This window comes from Triticum aestivum, chromosome 5A (genome assembly GCF_018294505.1).
Source record: "Triticum aestivum cultivar Chinese Spring chromosome 5A, IWGSC CS RefSeq v2.1, whole genome shotgun sequence".
Taxonomy (NCBI): Eukaryota; Viridiplantae; Streptophyta; class Magnoliopsida; order Poales; family Poaceae; genus Triticum; species Triticum aestivum.
The window spans coordinates 656721673-656744659 of NC_057806.1; the positions used below are offsets into that span (position 1 = coordinate 656721673).

At 44.1% G+C, this 22987-nt stretch overlaps 1 protein-coding gene across 1 annotated transcript; it reads right to left on the reverse strand.

Moving 5' to 3' along the window:
• Nucleotides 1–7561: 7561 nt before the first annotated feature.
• LOC123108244 (protein TPR1-like) lies at nt 7562–11508 on the reverse strand. Its single transcript, XM_044530070.1, has 12 exons — nt 11328–11508; nt 11069–11178; nt 10864–10933; nt 10684–10757; nt 10489–10584; nt 10314–10406; nt 9941–10068; nt 9598–9844; nt 9353–9520; nt 9168–9260; nt 8907–9050; nt 7562–8776 (listed from the first exon to the last, which is right to left on the reverse strand). The coding sequence occupies exons 1-12, from the start codon at nt 11470–11472 to the stop codon at nt 7562–7564; spliced, it is 2583 nt and encodes an 860-aa protein (XP_044386005.1). The 5' UTR covers nt 11473–11508.
• Nucleotides 11509–22987: the final 11479 nt, after the last annotated feature.

A 22987-nucleotide genomic window follows, 5' to 3' on the forward strand; every position in this document is an offset into this window, starting at 1 on the left:
CACCGTAGTGTGATGGTGTGTCCGAACATTATAACTGCACCCTATTGGATATGATGCATACCATGATGTCTCTTATCGAATTACCATGATAGTTTATGGGTTAGGCATTAGAGACAACCACATTCACTTTAAATAGGGCACCACATAATTCCGATGAGATGACACCGTATGAACTATGGTTTAGAGAAACCTAAGCTGCCATTTCTTAAAAGTTTGGGGCTGCGACGCTTATGTGAAAAAGTTTCAGGCTGATAAGCTCGAACCCAAAGCGGATAAATGCATCTTCATAGGACACCCAAAACAGTTGGGTATACCTCCTGTCTCAGATCCGAAAGCAATAAGGGATTGTTTCTAGAATCGGGTCCTTTCTCGAGGAAAAGTTTCTCTCGAAAGAATTGAGTGGGAGGATGGTGGAGACTTGATGAGGTTATTGAAACGTCTCTTCAAGTAGTGTGTGGCAGGGCACAGGGAGTTGTTCCTGTGGCACCTACACCAATTGAAGTAGAAGCTTATGATAGTGATCATGAAACTTCAGATCAAGTCACTACCAAACCTTGTGGGATGACAAGGATGCGTACTACTTCAGAGTGGTACATAATTCTGTCTTGGAAGTCATGTTGCTAGACAACAATGAACCTACGAGCTATGGAGAAGCGATGGTGGGCCTGGATTCCAAAATGGCTCGAGGCCATATAATCCGAGAGAGGATCCATATATGAAAACAAAGTGTAGACTTTGGAAGAACTACTTGATGGTCGTAAGGCTGTTAGGTACATATGGATTTTAAAAGGAAGACGGACAATGATGGTAAGTATCACCATTAAGAAAGCTCGACTTGTCGTTAAGATGTTTTTTCTGACAAGTTCAAGGAGTTGACTACGATGAGAATTTCTCACCCGTAGCGATGCTTAAGTCCGTCGGAATCATGTTAGCATTAACTGTATTTTTCGATTATGAAATCTTACAGATGGATGTCAAAACAAGTTTTCTTACCAAGTTTTCGTAAAAAAAGTTGTATGTGTTACAATAGAAGGTTTTGTCAATCCTGAAAGATGCTAACAAGTATGCAAAGCTCCAGCAATCCTTCTAAGGACTGGAGTAAGCATCTCGGAGTTGGAATGTATGCTTTGATGAGATGATCAAAGATTTTGGGTGTATGCAAAGTTTATGAGAAACTTGTATTTCCAAACAAGTGAGTGGGAGCACTATAGAATTTTTGATGAATATATGTTGTTGACATATTGTTGATCAGAAATGACGTAGAATTTCTGGAAAGCATGCAGAGTTATTTGAAAAGTGTTTTTCAATGGAAAACCTGGATTAAGCTACTTGAACGTTGAGCATCAAGATCTATGAGGATAGATCAAAACGCTTAATGGTACTTTCAAATGAGCACATACCTTGACATGATCTTGAAGGTGTTCAAGATGGATCAGTCAAAGAAGGAGTTCTTGCCTGAGTTGTAAGGTATGAAGTTAAGACTTAAAGCTCGACCACGGCAGAAGAAAGAGGAAGGACGAAGGTCGTCCCCTATGCTTTTGTCATAGGCTCTATACGGTGTGACATGCTGGGTACCGCACCTGATGTGTGCCTTGCCACATATCTGGCAAGAGGGTACAGAGGTAAGCTAGGAGTAGATCACTAGATAGCGGTCTAAATTATCCTTAAAGGAATAAGGATATGTTTCTTGGTTATGAAGGTGATAAAGAGTTCAACGTAAAGAGTTACGTCGATGCAAGCTTAACACCTATCCGGATAGCTCTGAGTAAAGATACCGGATATGTATAATGGAGCAACAATTTAGAATAGCTCCAAGTAGAACAATTATTTGAAATGGCTCCAAATGTAGCGTAGTAGTTGCATCCACAAGAAGACATAGAAATTTACGAAGTACATACGGATCTGAATGTTGCAGACCCGTTGACTCAAACCTCTCTCACAAGCATAACATGATCAAACCCAGAACTCTTTGGGTGTTAGTCACATGGGGATGTGACCTTGAGTGTTAATCACATAGCGATGTGAACTGGATTATTGACTCTAGTGCAAGTGGGAGACTGTTGGAAATATGCCCTAGAGGCAATAATAAATTGATTATTATTATATTTCCTTGTTCATGATAATCGTTTATTATCCATGCTAGAATTGTATTGATAGGAAACTCAGATACATGTGTGGATACATAGACAACACCATGTCCCTAGTAAGCCTCTAGTTGACTAGCTCGTTGATCGATAGATGGTTACGGTTTCCTGACCATGGACATTGGATGTCGTTGATAACGGGATCACATCATTAGGAGAATGATGTGATGGACAAGACCCAATCCTAAGCCTAGCACAAGATCATGTAGTTCGTATGCTAAAGCTTTTCTAATGTCAAGTATCATTTCCTTAGACCATGAGATTGTGCAACTCCCGAATACCGTAGGAGTGCTTTGGGTGTGCCAAACGTCACAACGTAACTGGGTGGCTATAAAGGTACACTACAGGTATCTCCGAAAGTGTCTGTTGGGTTGGCACGAATCGAGACTGGGATTTGTCACTCCGTGTAAACGGAAAGGTATCTCTGGGCCCACTCGGTAGGAGATCATCATAATGTGCACAATGTGATCAAGGAGTTGATCACGGGATGATGTGTTACGGAACGAGTAAAGAGACTTGCCGGTAACGAGATTGAACAAGGTATCGGGATACCGACGATCGAATCTCGGGCAAGTATCATACCGCTAGACAAAGGGAATTGTATACGGGATTGATTAAGTCCTTGACATCGTGGTTCATCCGATGAGATCATCGTGGAACATGTGGGAGCCAACATGGGTATCCAGATCCCGCTGTTGGTTATTGACCAAAGAGTTATCTCGGTCATGTCTGCATGGTTCCCGAACCCGTAGGGTCTACACACTTAAGGTTCGATGACGCTAGGGTTATAGGGAATAGATATACGTGGTTACCGAATGTTGTTCGGAGTCCCGGATGAGATCCAGGACGTCACGAGGAGTTCCGGAATGGTCCGGAGGTAAAGATTTATATATGGGAAGTCCTGTTTTGGTCACCGGAAAAGTTTCAGGTTTTATCGGTAACATACTGGGACCACCAGGAGGGTCCCGGGGGTCCATCAAGTGGGGCCACCGGCCCCGGAGGGCTGCATGGGCCAAGTGTGGGAGGGGACCAGCCCCAGGTGGGCTAGTGCGCCCCCCCACAAGGGCCCAAGGCGCCTAGGGTTTGGGGAGGGGGCGCCCCACCTAGCTTGGGGGGCAAGTTTCCCCTCTCCCCCCCCCCCTTGGCCGCCCACCAGATGGGATCTGGGCTGGCCGCCGCCCCTAGGGTGGAACCCTAGGTGGGGGCGCAGCCCCCTCCCTCTCCCCTATATATAGTTGAGGTCTTTGGGGCTGCCAACACATGAGTTTTGACCTTTTCCTGGCGCAGCCCTACCTCTCTCCCTCCTCGTCTCTTGCGGTGCTTGGCGAAGCCCTGCTGGAGTACCACGGTCCTCCACCACCACCACGCCGTCGTGCTGCTACTGGATGGAGTCTTCCTCAACCTCTCCTTCTCTCCTTGCTGGATCAAGGCATGGGAGACGTCACCGGGCTGTACGTGTGTTGAACGCGGAGGTGCCGTCCGTTCGGCACTAGGATCTCCAGTGATTTGGATCACGACGAGTACGACTCCTTCAACCCCGTTCTCTTGAACGCTTCCGCTTAGCGATCTACAAGGGTATGTAGATGCACTCTCCTTTCCCTCGTTGCTGGTCTCTTCATAGATAGATCTTGGTGACACGTAGGAAAATTTTGAATTTCTGCTACGTTCCCCAACATGTATATCTCTCCCATGCCAATGTACAAAAATTTGAGGTCTACATACTTTTTCCACTTCTACCTACAATTCCATTGTTGTCTTTGAATAAGCTACAGCAAGTGCAACAAAACAGATTGCAACAAGTAGCTTATGGACTGAAATTTGTGGTATTATTCATTTGTCGTATTGTCGCTCAGTTCATCCTGGTTGTGAAGCTAAACGTGACATGCTATTCTTGATGTAATTTCCAAATTGCAATCCATGATCAAGCAAAAGACTACAATAAATGTGACTTACATGTTGCTTGCATTCAACACCTTCAGGACCTTCACACGCATCCATCTCCTCCTCCGGCCGTTGCTGCCATTAAGCGACTTGCTCAGGACCTGCACAAGGCATCCACCTTCTCTTCAGCACCAGTCTCGCCACTAGAATGCTTCTCCAGCAGGGGAGGGCGATCTGCGCCGATGCGCGCAGGGGAGGGCAAGCACCCGCGGAGAGCTGCGCTGTCGCGCGCGGGCGTGGGGGAGAACCCGTGGCAAGCTGCGGTGGCTTGTGTAGGTATCCGCGAGGCGAGGACGAGCTGCGCCGGCGCCTACAGACATGGACGAGCACCGGCGAGGAACCACAGTGGCTCGCGCAGGCATCAGCAAGGCATGGGCCATCGGCGGGGGAGCTACGGTTGCTCGCACACGCGTGGGCAAGCTATGGCGCAGAGATGCGGTGGCTTCCGCAAGCAGCAGTGGGGTACGGCGACGAGCTAGCCCAAGAGCAATCCTTATCCAACCAGTCCACACACATCAGATAAGGTTAGATAGCATCAGGGGCACTTTGGTCCTTTCAAGTGCTAGAAAATGGAAAAGAAAAAAAAGAAATGGCATGATAATGAAAGTGCACTGAACTGGGTGGCATTTTTATGAAGTAAGTACTATTAAAAGCAGAAAATAACCTATTTTCTTCTAAAAAACAATATAAATCTTACTTTTTTGTGTCGGGTTGGCTCACGCCCAAACTGGGCCACAAGGCAGTCGACTCCTTCAGACTAACTAATATCAATTAGTTGATTCAGCATTTTTTTGCACTGCCTAGCCTCGATTTGTTTTTCATATGAAGTGACTCACATGCTAATTAATTCTTCCTCCCACCTCGCTTATGTTGGTTTTGATTAATTAAAACTTATTCTGCCAGTCAACACACACACACACACGAGGAGTACTGCTTGAGGCTGATTGCCTTGCTTTGATTGGAATGGAATGATCTTACAGCGACGGGCATCGGTCCTTTATATAGCCTACTGAACCGACTATAGTGCGTACGTGCTGATGTCAATTACGTAAGTAACATCATGGCTGACCTACAATAGTAGAAAACCAAAATGGTCTTGCCAACTTACTGCTACTCCCTTCGTAGCTAAGTAATACTACCCTGGTGCATGCATGTTGCCGACATGCAGCCTTCGAAGACAAGTTTGACACAACATGCGTTGGGTGCCTCCCCCCCCCCCCCCCCCCCTCCTTCCTAGAGCCGCCGCCGCCTCCATGCGATGCGATGCGCCAGTGTGGGGCTGCGGGCAACGGAGCGAGGCGAGGGGCCGGTCAGCGGCGACGCGAGTTTTGGACTGGCGGGAGAAAACGAAGGAGGGCTTTGGGCACGGTTGACCGTCTGAGGAGGTCAGCGATGGCTTGCAGGAGCGCGGGCGACGACCGGAGGTAGGGTCGACTTGGGGTGGGTCAAGGGGAAGTGTACAGAAGGAGAAGAAGGGAGGAGCGGTGGCGCCGTTTTTCTCGATCTGGGGAGAGAAAAAAGGATCGGGAGGCACGATTTAGTTGGAATCGGCCCGAAAATTAGGGAGCTGCGAACGGAATCGAGGGTGCGGTTGTTTCCCTCATACGGGCGTGGGAACGGCAGAGTTTTTGTTCGCCCTAAACATGTTCTCTTGTTTAATAGTAGTGTAGAAAAAGAATATAATTTAGGACAAGCCTTAGGTGTCTTCTAAAGTACTCCATCCGTCTCAAAATAAGTGAGTCAACTTTGTACTAACTTTGTTACACTAACTTTGTATTAAAGTTAGTACAAAGTTGACTCACTTATTTTGGGACGGAGGGAGTATCACAGTAGAGTCTGATAAGTAGCATATCTGGTTGCTAACATCATCAGGTTCATGTAGCCCCTGCACTGTACTAGCCAGATCACTTTGCTAGCTTTATGTGTGTGAGTGAGTGAAGAATGGTAATGCTAAGCACCGTGTGGGTGACAGTCCAAGAAGAATGGTACCGCCTGCCTCCATTTAAAAGTACAATTGCTAACTACTCCTTTCGTATCAAAATATAAGACGCTTTTATAGGATAGTTTAGCCAACAAAACGTCATATATTTTGGTACTGAGGTAGTAGTATAGCACAAAGATCATTTCAAACATAACCATATAAGGATAAATGGTTCTCAGATACAGGGCAGTAGCACCCCGATCACGTGATGATCCAGTTATCTCTACTATTAAAATCTACTGTTAAAGGCGAATGGGTGTGTCATTGTATATATCTAGATCCGAAAACACGCATAATCATATGCCTGCCAACGTCACATGTAAAATGCATAATCTTAAACCCGTATAAGCGATGGCATGCTCCAGAAAATTCTATTATACAACATCCTGAAAGCACAGTATAGAAAATCGATAGAGTATGCCTGGACCCATACACAAGAACACAAAGTCAGCATTGTTCCCCACCTGGCTCGTCTGCAACCGAGCAATCTGACATCCTCAACTCAGCAAATAACTCACTTGCTAAACGATCTGGACTCCAGATCACTAATTACATAACATTCTCACTAATCCACAATGAGATATGACAAAAACAGTTAGAACTGCTACTCAAGAAATGCATGCAGCTCCCTGTTCTTCTTGATGACGCCCTTGTCGCTGACCATCCAAAAGCTTCCTCATACCCTCCTTCAAGGAAACATAAGAATGATTCAGGATCAGAATATTTTATTATCATTGGTCACTCAAATGTTATGTGCGTAAATCAAAATAATCAACTTTGATCCATCAACATAGTTTCTTTTATCGAAAGCTCCAGCCAGTACAGCTTAAATGTCCTCATATTGGAGACTAGCATGTTTCCATTTCATAGTTGCATTCCATTATAAAAAAACTGATCATACAAGAAGAAATGTGTGCCTGAGGAAAACTTCCATGGTTCATGCACAAGCTCAGTCATGTAAAATGGACAATCCACTTGTGTTCAAGAAAAAATCTGATCCACTAAGTAACATTCTTTTAAAAACAAGTATTAACAAACTCAAGCATAAGTTTAAGAAAAAATGATATTGTGCAAAGTATATGAAAAGAAAATTGCATATACATAACTTCAGCAAAAACAATCTCATAAGCTTGAGGTTCACAGCTCAAAGGTAGGCAGTGAAAAATTACCCAAATTTAAGAAACAGTAAGCTAAAAATCCAGGTTTTGTAATAATATTTCAGGACAATAAAGTGGTCAACATGGTAACAAGGCTAGACACTTTCAGCTCTGATACACGTTTTATACTTTTGTAGGTATTAAACACCATGTAATATTAGTCCACTAAATTGGCTACACAAGTGATTGCAAGACATCTTAAGGAAAGTAGTATTATCTAGTCACTTAACAAGTACTCCCTCCGTAAACAAATATAAGAGCGTTTAGATCTTATTATACTAATTAACACAATCCCACGATTATACAAAACAGTGCAATGCATCGTGCATATAGCGAAACTATGTAACCTCAACAAAAGCAATATACAAATCATCTAAAGGCCAAAAGGCAAACCTTGCAAGGTTATCAGTGAGAGCAGGGAATATGGGCGGCCAAATCATTGTAAGAGGATGGATATCACCCAAATCCAGTTCTTCTTCTGTCATATCATACACTTCACGCAACTGCCTACACTTGACATCTAAGTGAAGTGCGCATTGGCCCATCTCCAAGAACACAAACTCAGCATAGGACCCCACATGGTTTATCCAGAGAGGAGCAATGGGCTCATCCTCAACCTCACAACCTGGAATCCTCAAATTAGCAACCATGTCACGCAAAGAAATGGTGTCCACCAGCAACCAGTTGTCCCCCTTGTGGAGCCAGATGTCAAGCTGAAGATTCTTAGCATGGATGAGATACACATCAGAAGCATCATGAGCCGGTGCCAACATGGTATCTCTATCGCCATACTCCACCCCATGTGGGAGCTGAACCGTGGAGATGCTTGAGGTAGTCAAATCAAAGAAATCAATGCTGTTCTGTGTGCTCGCTATGTAGATTTTATTGTTGGCGAGCACAGCTTTTGGTTCCCATTCCGGATCAAGAAGTTGGTCTTTGTCGAAGGTAAGACATGTGCGCCACACACCATCACCATGTCGCAACATATTTACGTGCACCGAATATTTTGTTCTCTGCATGTTAGCCACAAGCAACACATGAAAGTAGGACACACTGTCGGCTTCTTCCACCAAGAGCATACTATAGTAATAATCGTCCTGGATTTGGATGTGTGGTAATGGTGGGACGACAGCCAGGCCTCTCTCAGGACATAATGGACTGTGCACCCGACTTGTGAAATTGTTGTCGTTGACCAGGTTGTACAAGCTGATGAGGACTCTGCCTTTCCGGGAGCAGCGGAAGTTGGCCGGGGCGCCGTGGTAGAAGCCCCAACTGTAGCTCTGCACAGTGCGGATGACGGTCGAAAGCTCTGGGGGCTGAGGTAGCATCGGGATGAAGCGAATAGAAGCCATGTTATAATCCTTCCTGTTCTCGATGTAGAAGCCGAGGAGGCGGGGTGGGTGGCGCTCGTGGAAAAGGCGGAGGAAGGCAGGTTCGGAGGCATGCTGGTACCAGCGCTTGCAGACGAGGGCGGCATGGACGAGGGTGGTTGGGAAGCCGACGCGGATGATGATCTCCCTGAGGAGGTTGTCGTCGTCGAGCACCTTGGATACCTTTTCAGCACATGCAGACATGAGACATCACATAAGAATCATTCTTGGAGACCAACAAATGGTGATAACCTTCTCCAAACACCCATGATGAGAAGTACTAACAAACAATCAAGAATAAGATGGCACGAACCTTGCTGGCGTGGTCAGTTTCTAGCATTGTATCAACACAAAATTGCTGAACCTCCTTCAGCTCCCAAGGTTTCGCTTTATCAGACTTTTCTTCTGAAATTCTTCGCTTTTTATCTACGCTTCCAAATGCTCGATCACTGCAATTCTATCATTATCATGATTAAGTTAGATGATGCTTAGATTGTTGTTGATAAGGTAAGCATGGAGGCATTAAAACATATGAAACTTGTCAAAGTATTTTTTTTCTTCTGGATCAGCATACCACTTGAGATGGCTTTGCAGGATATTTTGTGTCTAAGTCATCAGTTTGGCCAATGTTAGGAGAGATGCTCGCGACAATAGCAGGATCTGAGACCTATTAATTTAAATTATTCAGTGTTAGAAACTTTCTCAAAACTATACCCGCAACCTGTCCTGACAATAGAAGGCCGAAAAATATGTGCTTACCTTCATCTCAGAAGCTTCATATGGCGATCTGAATACTTCGGAAGGCACATTACCAAAAGCCGGTAAAGATCTGAGCCCATCAGTATTTGCAAGTATCTTAAAACCACTATCTACTGTATTAACAGCAAGCAGATTGCCTTCTTTATTGAACCTTAATCGTGGAAAGCTCTGTTAAAATTTACAGGAGGTTAGATTACCAAACGGAGAAAAAAGGTTGAAAAATAAAATAGGGAACAAAAACTCACTGGCAAGCCTCCACCAGCTTCAATGCAGGTAAGCATGTTGGTGTTATCGACATCCCAAAACATAATTTGGTTATCTTCGCCAGCAGCTAAAATGTGATTCCGAGCTGTATCAAACTGCACGACACCCTGCGCTACACCAGATGGTTTTTTACGGAATCCAGAATATGACCTCTCGACAGATCCTTCAATTTGGTTCCACTCAACTAAATGTGTGTCCCCCTCTTTGCTTGTTCCGCAAGAGAACAACCTTCAAATCGACAACAAGTAAATATTACATCAATGATAACTCATCAATGATAACTCGAAACACTTCTAGCGAGCAAAATAACACATCTATGTTTACCTAGTGCCATCGGCACTATTGAGAATTGCACCACACCATTTTCCTGGAACATCAAAGTCCAGCTTAGTTCCCAGATACTCATAAAGCCATGTCTTCATTTTCCCATCAAGGGAAATTGAGAAAATAAACTGCAGGGTACACAATAAAATTATGTATCAGTACACCAGATAAAGGCTGATGTGCTTGAAAAAACTATGCATTCATAAATCTCTCTCAGAGTACAAAATACAAGCATCGTCCTCATGATGGCTCGTACTGCCTCACTTCGATTATACTTGAGTAAACTTTTGAAGCATGGACTAACGAGCAACCATCTATATCCGTTGCATTCTGAGATGTTAATGCGTAAATATTGTGTTCAGACAGCACACACCTTAACCTCGTCTATGTGATGAGGGCAAATAGAATACACAGGTGCCTCATGCCCTTCAAACGAATATATTTTCTGCCCATGCATGTCCCAGACCTACAAAATGGGAAGGAAGTTACGGCAGACCAGGCTGGGCGAAAAGGAAATAGATGATAACCATTTAAGTCATGTCAGATACCTTTATCAGCTTGTCATCTCCGCAAGTGACAACATAAAGTTGCTTACGTGACCGAGAGAAAACTATGTCATTAACTCTTCCAGAATGAGCCTCAATCTGACATAAAGAATGAATGGGTTAGTAACAACAGTCATTTAATATAATGACATGTAACATCTATATAATTGAAGTTCAAAGGCAATTAGAAGAACAAACCTCTACAAATTGATATGTTTCATTTGGATGCCGGTATGCATGCAGATGGATCAAATGCTTTGTAAATGCAACACCTAAAAGAAAAGAAAAGGTATGCTTAAACAACAATGGAGCACCATACGAACAACATATGAATGCAATATAGAGTTACTGGGTGAAGACTGAAATATTAACACTAACCAATCAAGTCTCCATCAGGGCTCCATGTAACTCGATTAACGGCCATGGAAGAGTCTTTAGCCATGACACCCTTCTCTCATACAAGATAAAACAAGAGGCACATATATAATATCAGAACATGTAGGTTTGCAAACAAAGTACATGACTACAAGTAAAAGAAAAGAGGAGCAGATTACATATAGAAGTTTAACTTGTGCTCAGTTACCTGAAATTGTGTTGAACATGCTTGCATGTCCCAAATTTCGAAGGGCTTTGTGAGCAGCCTCTCACGCATACTGATCTCCCAGAGTGTAAATTCACCATTAGCAGATCCAACTATTTGAGCAGTAAACATGACAAGAAAATCAATTAGCTGTTGAAATCCGAACATTCACGCCCAAATCACATGAAATACCTTTTATACTTGCAAAGTTGCAACTGCATTTGTTTTTTCTGATATAGTAAATTAGCAACCTTGACCATACCTAGTAGTAGCGTATGACGAGAAGGATGAAAGTCCATGCTAGTTACATTAGATCCCTGTGATAGCGTGCAAGCTACTTTCATAGGAAGGTCATCCAGTGATCGTGAAGGTTGAGGAATATGTCCAGTGGGACTCAGTTTCTCCATCAGATGATCCGATTCTGTAATTTTATGGTCTATTATTGTTGGGCATTTTCATCAGGGAAACCGATTGATAAATAATGCAATATAACTATATAAGTATAGAACTGAGGTCACAAATCACATCGACATATATTAGGCTCCCTTTGGTTCATAGGATAGAAAAAATGCAGGAATAGGAAAACACAGGAATAAAATAGAAATCCGGTGGAGAACAAAGGAGTGAAAAACATATGAATTTTTCCAAGTTGGTCATTAGGTTTGTAGTAAAGGTAAAAAATTAACGAGTCTAACTAAAGTGAATAAATTGGCCTAACAAATTTGTGTATCGATAAACAAACTTGCCTAACAACATAATACGAACATGTCTTATTTACTCAATAAATGGACCCATCTATTTCATGTTAACCATAAATGGAAGTGGATTGAACCAAAAGAACCAACTCACGGACCCTTTGACGAAAAAAGGAAAAGAAAAAATAAACAACTCATTTAGGCACCCACACAAACAGTCAAACTATAGCACAAGCTGGTTGTCCAAATGAGCCTCCTGTAATCGCGGTGTAGAGAAGACTTTGTATTTGTAACCATCTGTTGGTGTTTGGAACGGCTTCTAGCAACTGAGATATTGTAATTGGTACATGGTGTATATAAAGTCTCAGGAACGCCCATAACATCAACAAAGCATAGGCATAACGCTCTTGAATATATCCACACAACGATACATCAACGAAGAGATAGCCAAAATTCATTTTGGCACTGCAGTCTAAAGCAAATTTTGTAACCACGGCTCTTGCATATGACTCAACCTGGGATTGGGGCGGGTTCGCGTGGGTCCAAATGGTTGTTTTTTTGTGTGGTTCTCAAACGGCAATGGTTCAAACGGGTTCAGCTAGAAAGTCATCTGGACTGGAGAGGGTTCAGTAGATTACTGACTATGTTGCGTAGATACTTTCGGAAGCACACGTATCCAGCCAGATACTGCCCCGATATGCGGATACTGCCCTGATACGTGTCCTGTAAGTATCCTTTTGTGGGCATACTGGTGCAATACATTTTGGATACTGATATGCGTGTGAGTGTGATGTGAGAATTATGAATGTGATTACCTTGTTTGTTAAGCAATTTTATTGATACATCATCCATCGAAGGAAAATGAATGAATCATTGAATGAGGAACTACAATATTTTTTGAAGACTCCATTGATTACATTGTAAGCATGATGTATCTAACCATTTCATTTGTTATTAGTATTTACTGCTGTACTAATTTACTACGTTTTGATGTAATGTTTCCATTTGGAAGGTCAGATGATCTAAAGGAAACCTGGAATATTTGCTGGAAGACTTCATCAATTCAACAAAAAGGTAACGCTTCCTATCAAAACCCCTTATTGTTTTAATTTTTAATAATTAAGATCTATATACAAACTTATCCCTGTATCCTAGTTTTTAAAGAAAAATTGATGTATCAGGTGTATCCCTTTATCGCATATCCGATACGTATCCAAGTATCCAGGCAACATAGATTAACTATCTGGTGTGCTGCGGCCTGATCCCAAACTGCACATCTGGAGATACTAAAGCTCCATTTGAGGTCATCTTGCATCAGCCTGCCGATACTATGCTAAAATGAGAAGTAGTGTGATGTTGCTACCATGCTGAAATGCAATTCTTTCACTTTGTATGGTGCTGCTATCTTGTATGGGTAACTAGTGATTCTATTGTACCTAGGAAGATAATGAAATTTCTGCTGGTATTAAATTCTGATGCACCAGATCCATCATGTGCTATTAGTTTCATGAGTTTCTAACCATGTTTTTTTCTCTAACCATCTTAAGAGACTTCCTTCCTTGCTGGCACATGTGGAATGCTGATATGTGTAGGAATAAAAGATAATTCTGTTTTCCATGTCAAGAAATAATTGTTCTTCTATGCCGAACATTTATTTTCGGCAGGTTTGTCGATTGTCAACAGATCTATGCTTACCATCATGTAGTACTATTGATTGTGGGCATGGCTAATTTGAAGATACCTTTCGCCGTCGCCGTCACTCTCTACTGCAGTGCCTTAAATCAGATTTTTATTATCGCCATATTTTTTATTATTAATACATGGAGATGCTCCAGAACACTTTCATTATATTTTTCCTTTTGTTGTGAAAATATTGTGCTGCATCTGGAAATACCATGTGAGGAAAATTTAGTATATTGCACCTTATTTTAGATTCTTCTTTTATGTGCCGTACTGCACTCAGTGAAGGGTTCATGTAGAATTATATGGAAGGGAAATGTCCACTGTATGGACAGCCATACTCATGACTCAGTTATGGAAATTATCATACGAGTTAGTTAGCTGACCAGTGTCACTCTGAGCTCTACCGTTTGGCGGGAGTCGTGCACAGCTTTGTTGGGCATCCAAGGTTTCTAAATGGAGAATAGATTGAGTTGAAATCACAAATGTGAAATGGATTGGGCGGATTGGAGTCTAGACGCTTATCAGTGGATTGAGTTGGTATGGTATGGGAGTGAGATGATTTGTACATGGGTGTGGTTTGGCTTCGGTGCAGTGCAGGCTTGTCCCCATTCCCAGGTTGACATACAATGAAATTTAGATGAGATTTTTTTCTAAAGGAAGCACAAGCATGCCTATCATATGTACATAGGAGAAAGGGTGAAGAGACCCATACACAGCTGACTTGATGTATAAATTGATGATTCCATTGCAGCTATGGAAGCTTCTGGCAAAGAGAGTGTATTTTTAGGTTCCGGGTGCCTAGACACCCTGTTATCATGACCACCCAAGCAGTACCCAGCTCCTTGAAATATGTGCGGGTCTTTGCACCACTGTTTGGATTTGCAGACTAGGTGAATAGTAAGCGCGGTAGACTGAAATTATTTGAAACGCATCTGGGCCTAGATCGCTACTGTTTATGATAGGCAGAATCCATAGCCTCTGTCACCGGCCAATACCATCGAAAGAGATGATAGACATGTCGGCCCGTTTTTCAAACCAACGACAAGACCACACCCCCAAACCTGCGTTCGTCTTCAACCCCTCGCATAGAAACACACCGCCCGGTGCCAATGGAATCCACTCAGATCGGCAGAGATGGCATCGTGGCTGGGACGCGTTGATTCCAAGTTCCAACCATGGCCATAACTCTCCGATCGAAGTAATAGAGGGACGTGCGGCTGTTCATGGTCTAGAAATTCTAGGATCAATCGTCCCTGATCTGGAAACTGAACCAAGACCCTGGTTAATTAGTATAATATGATGAGTCAGAGAGAGTAAAAAATAATTTGGTGAAGGAATCGTCTGAAAACGAGCAACAAAAACTGTTGCGAGACGTGCACTCTCTGCATGTCCTGACACCACCGCCCCCCTCGGCCATTAAAACGGCACCTCTGAGTTGTCATTTCATAAGAAGCTGATGGATCAACACAGCACATATGCTTGCATGCGTACTTCTGCAACCATAGCTCTCCTGTCAGGACTACTCCTGCAAAGCCTATTTCCCACCCTACTCCATTCCTTCCGTCGTTGTTTGTCTCAATAAACAATCCTGACTAATCACGCGCGAATCAACCTGTGGTTGAGTTGGTTAGGTGGACAGTGGTATTCCCAACCACTAGGGTTCAAATCCTGATGCTCGCATTATTCCTGGATTTATTTCAGGATTTCCGGCGATGCGCTTTCAGTGGAAGGAGACGTTCCCCACTAGTAGAAAACAGGGCTTTGGTCCAGGCCGGGTCAGCCCATTAGTCTCGGTTCAGTCTAGAACCGGGACCAATATGGGCATTGGTCCCGGTTCGTGAGCCCAGGGGGCCGGCCGGGCCACGTGGGCCATTGGTCCCGGTTCATCTGGACCTTTTGGTCCCGGTTGGTGGGATGAACCGGGACCAATGGGCCTCTCTCCTGGCCCACCACCATTGGTCCTGGTTGGTGGCTTGAACCGGTACCAAAAGCTCCCCTTTAGTCCCGGCTCATGTCACCAACCGGGACTAATGAGGTGCCTATATATACAAGGGGGAGAGGGCTTTGTGGTGCTCTAGCTCACCTCCTATGCACATGAGGTGTTCAATGGAATGCCCGAGCCACACTACTTAAGCTTTCTCCTCTCGAAGCTCGACCTCCAAACTCCATTTTCCTCGAGATTTGTCTAGATTTAGCGGTCCGTCACTCCCCGTCCCCGTCTTCACCGCCGTCGATCACCCGCGCCGATCTCATCACCGACACCACCGTGGTGAGCCTCTTGTTCTTATCTTCTTTCTGAAAGGAAAAATATTCTTACTTGTATGTTTAGATAGATACTTGTATCATTTTCTTACATTTATTATTGCATCTTATATAGTGCGATGGTTTTGGTATCCGCCCCCGTCGGCCCTCGTCCTGTCTATGATTCGGATGTGGTATGTATATTATGTTTATAACTATTGGTTCATTTATTGTTTATGAAAATTATGCCGACCAATGTGACATAGATTTTATTTATCTAGGATGTATGTGAATCGGAAATGCCAACCGACCCTATTGTCGAGAGGTTAAATTTAGTTGAAGAAGAAAACAATTTGTTGAAGGAAAAATAAAAAAATTAAGGAGGAGAAGATGATATTGGAGTTGCATGTTGCGGATGTCGTCGATGATCACAAGATCAAGATGGATGCAATGCGCTTGAAGATTAGAAAGATTAGAAAATATGCCATTCATACCGAGGCTTGATATCATTATGTCGTTGGATCAATTGTTACCTTGCTTGCGATTATGATCGCATTTGTTTTCGCATTGAAATGTTTTACATAGTTTCAATGTATGGTTTAATTAATTGGATGCTCTGGAGAGCTATATGTTGTTAGATGAGAACTATGTATGCACTTTGGTTTTAATGTGATGATGAACTTCTATTAATTTGGACACTTAATTATATATAATGCACGCAGATGAACCGGCAATGGATGTACGGTGACAGACACACCCGCGAGTACATTAAGGGCGTGCATGAGTTTCTCGATGCGGATGAGGCAAACAAGCAGAATGGTTTTATATGTTGTCCATGCACTGAATGTGGGAATACGAGGTCTTACTCTAACCGGAAAATCCTTCACTCTCACCTGCTTTACAAGGGTTTCATGCCACACTATAATGTTTGGATGAGGCACGGAGAAATAAGGGTTATGATGGAAGACGGCAAAGAAGAAGACTACGATGACAACTATGTGCCCCCTGAATACGGTGATGCTGCAACGGGGGGGAGCTGGTGAAGATCAAGAGGAACCAGACGATGTGCCCAATGATACTGCAACGGGTGAAGCTGCTGAAGATCAAGAGGAACCAGACGATGTGCCCGATGATGATGATCTCCGCCGGGTCATTGTCGATGCAAGGACGCAATGCATTAGTCAAAAGGAGAAGCTGAAGTTCGATCACATGTTAGAGGATCACAAAAAGGGTTATACCCCAATTGCGAAGATGGCAATACAAAGCTCGGTACCGTACTGGAATTGCTGCAGTGGAAGGCAGAGAATGTTGTGGCAGACAAAGGATTTGAGAAGCTACTGAAAATATTGAAGAAGAAGCTTCCAAAGGATAACGAATTGCCCGACAGTACATACGCAACAAAGAAGGTCGTATGCCCTCTAGGATTGGAGGTGGAGAAGATACATGCATGCCCTAATGACTGCATCCTCTACCGCGGTGCATACAAGGATCTGAACGCATGCCCGGTATGCGGTGCATTGCGGTATAAGATCAGACGAGATGACCCTGGTGATGTTGACGGCGAGCCCCCCAGGAAGAGGGTTCCTGCGAAGGTGATGTGGTATGCTCCTATAATACCACGGTTGAAACGTCTGTTCAAAAACGAAGAGCATGCCAAGTTGATGCGATGGCACAGTGAGAACCGAAAGAAATATGGGAAGTTGAGAGCACCCGCTGACGGGTCGCAGTGGAGAAAAATCGAGAGAAAGTACTGGGATGAGTTTGCAAAGGAGCCAAAAAATGTATGGTTTGCTTTAAGCGCGGATGGCATTAATCCTTTCAGGGAGCAGAGCAGCAATCACAACACCTGGCCCGTGACTCTATGTATGTATAACCTTCCTCCTTGGATGTGCATGAAGCGGAAGTTCATTATGATGTCAGTTCTCATCCAAGGCCCTAAGCAACCCGGCAACGAAATTGATGTGTACCTAAGGCCATTAGTTGAAGAACTTTTACAGCTGTGGAATGAAAACGGTGTACATACGTGGGATGAGCACAGACAGGAGGAATTTAACCTTAAGGTGTTGCTGTTCGTGACCATCAATGATTGGCCCGCTCTCAGTAACCTTTCAGGACAGACAGACAAAGGATACCACGCATGCACACACTATTTAGATGACACTGAAAGTATATACCTGGACAAATGCAGGAAGAATGTGTACCTGGGCCATCGTCGATTTCTTCCGACCAACCATCAATGTCGAAAGAAAGGCAAGCATTTCAAAGGCGAGGCAGATCACCGGAAGAAGCACGCCATGCGCACTGGTGATCACGTGCTTGCTATGGTCAATGATTTACACTATGTAATCTTTGGAAAGGGTTCCGGTGGACTAGCTGTTCCGAATGACACTGAGGGACACGCACCGATGTGGAAGAAGAAATCTATATTTTAGGACCTACCCTACTGGAAAGACCTAGAGGTCCGCTCCTCAATCGACGTGATGCACGTGACGAAGAACCTTTGCGTGAACCTGCTAGGCTTCTTGGGCGTGTATGGGAAGACAAAAGATACACCTAAGGCACGGGAGGACCTGCAACGTTTGCACGAAAAAGACGGCATGCCTCCGAAGCAGTATAAAGGTCCTGCCAGCTACGCTCTTACGAAAGAAGAGAAAGAAATCTTCTTTGAATGCCTGCTCAGTATGAAGGTCACGACTGGCTTCTCGTCGAATATAAAGGGAATAATAAATATGCCAGAGAAAAAGTTTCAGAACCTAAAGTCTCATGACTGCCACGTGATTATGACGCAACTGCTTCCGGTTGCATTGAGGGGGCTTCTACCGGAAAACGTCCAATTAGCCATTGTGAAGCTATGTGCATTCCTCAATGCAATCTCTCAGAAGGTGATCGATCCAGAAATCGTACCAAGGCTAAGGAGTGATGTGGCGCAATGTCTTGTCAGTTTCGAGCTGGTGTTCCCACCATTTTTCTTCAATATCATGACGCACGTCCTAGTTCATCTAGTCGACGAGATTGTCATCCTGGGGCCCGTATTTCTACACAATATGTTTCCCTTTGAGAGGTTCATAGGAGTCCTAAAGAAATATGTCCGTAATCTCACTAGGCCAGAAGGAAGCATCTCCATGGGCTATCAAACAGAGGATGTTATCGGGTTTTGTGTTGACTTCACCCCTGGCCTTAATAAGATAGGTCTCCCTAAATCGCGGTATGAGGGGAAACTGACTGGAAAAGACACTCTTGGAAGAGACTCAATAATATGCAGGAACGGATATTCTTGGTCTCAAGCACACTACACAGTTCTACAGAACTCTACCTTGGTGACCCCGTATGTCGATGAACACAAGAACAGTCTGCGCTCCAAACACCCGGAATAGTGTGACGACTGGATTACATGTGAACACATCAGGACTTTCAGCAGTTGGTTGGAAACACGTCTCAGAGGTGACAACACTGTTTGTGATGAGTTGTACTTGTTGTCCAGGGGACCATCTTTGACTGTATTGACTTACAAAAGATACGAGATAAATGGGAATACATTTTACACGATCGCCCAAGATCAAAAGAGCACCAACCAAAACAGTGCTGTCCGCTTTGATGCAGCAACCGAGAGCGGAAAGGATACATACTATGGTTACATAGTGGACATATGGGAACTTGACTACGGACCTGATTTTAAGGCCCCTTTGTTTAAGTGCAAATGGGTCAATCTGTTAGGCGGCAGTTGGTCCCGGTTGGTGGCACCAACCGGGACTAAAGGGGGGCATTAGTCCCGGGTCGTAGCACCAACAAGGACCAATGCTCTTGCTATATATACAGCACTTTGCAGTTTTCGCCAAAATTCATCTGTTTCTTCTCGCCTCGACGCCTTCTGCTCCTCGTCGCCATCACCGCCGAGCCCTGCCCCAACGCCGTCAGGCTGGTCCATCTCGCCGTCGCCGCCGCTGAGCCACTGCCCCGACACCGTCGCCGCGCCCGCCGCCCCTGCCGGCCCCGACACCATCGCCGTCGCCGCGCGCGCCGCCCCTGCCCCGACCCCGTCGTCGTCGCCGCGTGCGCCACCCGTTCCCCGACCCCGTAGTCGTCGCCGCGCGCGCCGCCCCTTCCCCGAGCCCATCGCCGTCGCCGCGTGCGCCGCCCCTTCCCCAACCCCGTCGCCGTCGCCCCGACCACACGTCGCCACCTTCGGTCCGGCCGCCAGCGCCCTTTCCTCTTATTTTTTTCATTATTATAAAAATGTGCATATATGTATATGTTCTCTGTGTATATATGTTCATATATGCAAAAGTTAGATTTTAGAAAAACTTTATATATGCAAAAGTTTATATATGCAAAAATTTATACATATATGCAAGTATATATGTATTTTATATATGCAAAAATTTATATATCTAGCTAGGAAGAAGGAAGAAAGGAAGAAGAAGAAAAACTTATATATGAGAAATGTATGTATGTATATATGAGAAATGTATGTATGTATAGATGTATGTATGTGGATACATGAGGGGGGTCGATATACCCCCTCTCCGATAGCATTTTTGTGCATTTTAGGTTAGTGTATATATATGTTGATGTATATATGCAAAAGATAGATTTTTAGAAAAAATACTATTTTTTTCTGTTGATGATATGATGATGTTTTTTTTTCATATATGTATTAATTTTTTTCAGTTGTTAGTAGATATCGATTTTAGGTTAGTGCATTTTATCACTGATTTTAGGTTAGTTGATCGATTTAGTGCATTTTATGTTTGTTGCATTTTAGGTTAGTGCATTTTATGCTAGTGGAGAGGAAAAAGTAAAATAAGGAAAAGGAAAATAAGTAGAGAAAGAAGGAGAAGAAGAAGGAGAAGACGAGGAGAGGAAGAAGAGGAAGAAGAAGAAAAAAAGAGGAGAAGAAGAAGGAATAGAGGAGCTTCTTCTCCTTTTTTTTCTCCTCTTTTTTTTTCTTCTTCTTCTTAATTTTTATCGGGAACGAGGGTGCCGAGGATCGCCGAGGGGTCGAGGGTCGGGAACTAGGGTCGAGGGTCGTTAAGGGGTCAAGGGTCGAGGGTTTCAGGGTCGAGGGTTCGAGGGTTCTATAGGGTCGAGGGTCGAGGGTTCCAGGGTCGTCTAGGGGTCGAGGGTTCCAGGGTCGTCGAGGGTTCGAGGGGTCGAGGATCGCCGAGGGGTCGAGAGAGGTTTCCTAGTGTCAAAGTATTGAAGAAATCCATGGCTTCATCATTAGCTGGAAGTAACCAGGGCATGACGAAGTCCTCCAAAATTATTTTGGAATGGTGTCCCGGATAGGATAATTTGCCTTTTTGTATGAATTTCAGCAAATGCCTTCCAAATAACGATATTTGGAAGGTTCTTGATGAACTTTGTATCAAAAAGCGAATTATCCTATCTAGGACTCCGTTCCAAAATAACTTTGGAGAGCTTCGTACCATCATGCACATGTTAGTTTCGCCTAATGATGAAGACATGGTTTTGTTGAATCCTTTGACACTACGCAACCTCCTGACCCCTCGGCGATCCTCTCAAACATGAGAGGAAGAAGAGGATCGCCGAGGGGTCGAGGGTTCCAGGGTCGTCGAGGGTTCGAGGGGTTGAGGATCGCCGAGGGGTCGAGAGAGGTTTCCTAGTGTCAAAGTATTGAAGAAATACATGGCTTCATCATTAGCCAGAAGTAACCAGGGCATGACGAAGTCCTCCAAAATTATTTTGGAATGGTGTCCCGGATAGGATAAATTGCCTTCTTGTATGAATTTCAGCAAAGGCCTCCCAAATAACGATATTTGGAAGGTTCTTGCTGAACTTTGTACCAGAAAGCGAATTATCCTATCTAGGACTCCGTTCCAAAATAACTTTGGAGAGCTTCGTACCATCATGCACATGTTACTTTCGCCTAATGATGAAGACATGGTTTTGTTGAATCCTTTGACACTAGGCAACCTCCCGACCCCTCGGCGATGCTCTTGAACATGAGAGGAAGAAGAGGATAAAAAAAGAAGAGGAAGAAGAAAAAAAAGAGAAGAAAGAATAGAGGAGTTCTTCTCCTCTATTCTTTCTTCTCCTCTTTTTTTCTTCTTCTTTTTATATCGGGAACGAGGGTCGTCGAGGGACATAGATGTAGTGTCGTCGTTGTCGATATATACCCCCTCCCGATAGCTTACTATGATTAGGTAGCTAGTTCTACGTTTGGCACTAATATATCCATCTGTCATATTTGAATAATAATTGCCATGTTGTAAATATTTGTAGAAACTATGGACACCACCCTAGACGAAGCAAAAGAAGCGTTGTTGAGGGACATAATCGCAGAAGGAAGAGATGTCGTCTCGTTGTTTCTCAACGAAACCGATGGTCTGGAAGGAGAGGGTGAACAAGCTGGCTATGGTGACCTAATGCCGGTGCAAGAAGAAGAATATGAGGACGGCTCCGGTGACCCAATGCCGGTGCAAGAAGGAGACCGTGATGACGGCTCCGGTGACCGAACCGAGTCCGGCCAGGTATATATATTAGTTAAGCCTGTGCTGACTAGCTGATTGATGCATTCATTGTTTTGGTATGTACACATATTAATTAAGTCTTTGTTCTTTTTTCTAGCCCTCCGGATCGAGCACAACTTCGGTAAAGAGACGAGGCCCGAAGAAAAAGTTGAGCTCGGATGAAAAGTTTGAGATCATAGCAATCGCGCCCAACGGCCAACCGATTGAACCCCTCCGGACAAAGAGTGCATTTGTTGCTCAGTGCGGGGTTCTGGTTAGGGACAAGATCCCGATAAACATCCAGCAATGGTTTAAGCCGGCTACAGAAGACCCTGAGGTGTCTTATGTCAATGATATTCAAAAAAATGATCTTTGGACTGAGCTGAAGTCAAATTTCACCCTACCACCAGAGGATAATCCAGAGAACCCAGTTAAAGAGAAATTAATCAAGTCTTTTGCTCTTAAGAGGATGGCAGAACTATTCAGGAGGTGGAAGAAAGAGCTGAATAAGTTTGTCGAAAATAATGAGACACCAGAATTCAAGGGCAGATATGAGAAGATCAGAGATCACTGGCCTGCATTTGTGGCCCACAAGACATCGGAAAAGAGTAAGAAGATGTCGATGACAAACAAGCAAAATGCTGCGAAGAAGATGCTTCACCATCGCACGGGGTCAGGTGGCTACCTCGTAGGCCGGCCTAAGTGGGCCAAGACTGAGAATGATCTGGTTGATAAAGGGATCGAACCAGAGACAATTAGATGGCCAGACCGTTGCAGGACTTGGTTCTTCGGGGCTGGCGGAACCTTGGACCCTGTAACAGGGAAGTGCATTT

Coding starts and splice junctions, on each gene's coding strand:
- LOC123108244 (XM_044530070.1), bottom strand. CDS start 11,472: ATGGAGAAACTGAGTCCCACTGGACATATTCCTCAACCTTCACGATCA. Junction 9,261..9,352: donor ATGAAGCTTCTGAGATGAAG/GTAAGCACATAT, acceptor TTAAATTAATAG/GTCTCAGATCCTGCTATTGT. Junction 8,777..8,906: donor AAACTGACCACGCCAGCAAG/GTTCGTGCCATC, acceptor TGTGCTGAAAAG/GTATCCAAGGTGCTCGACGA.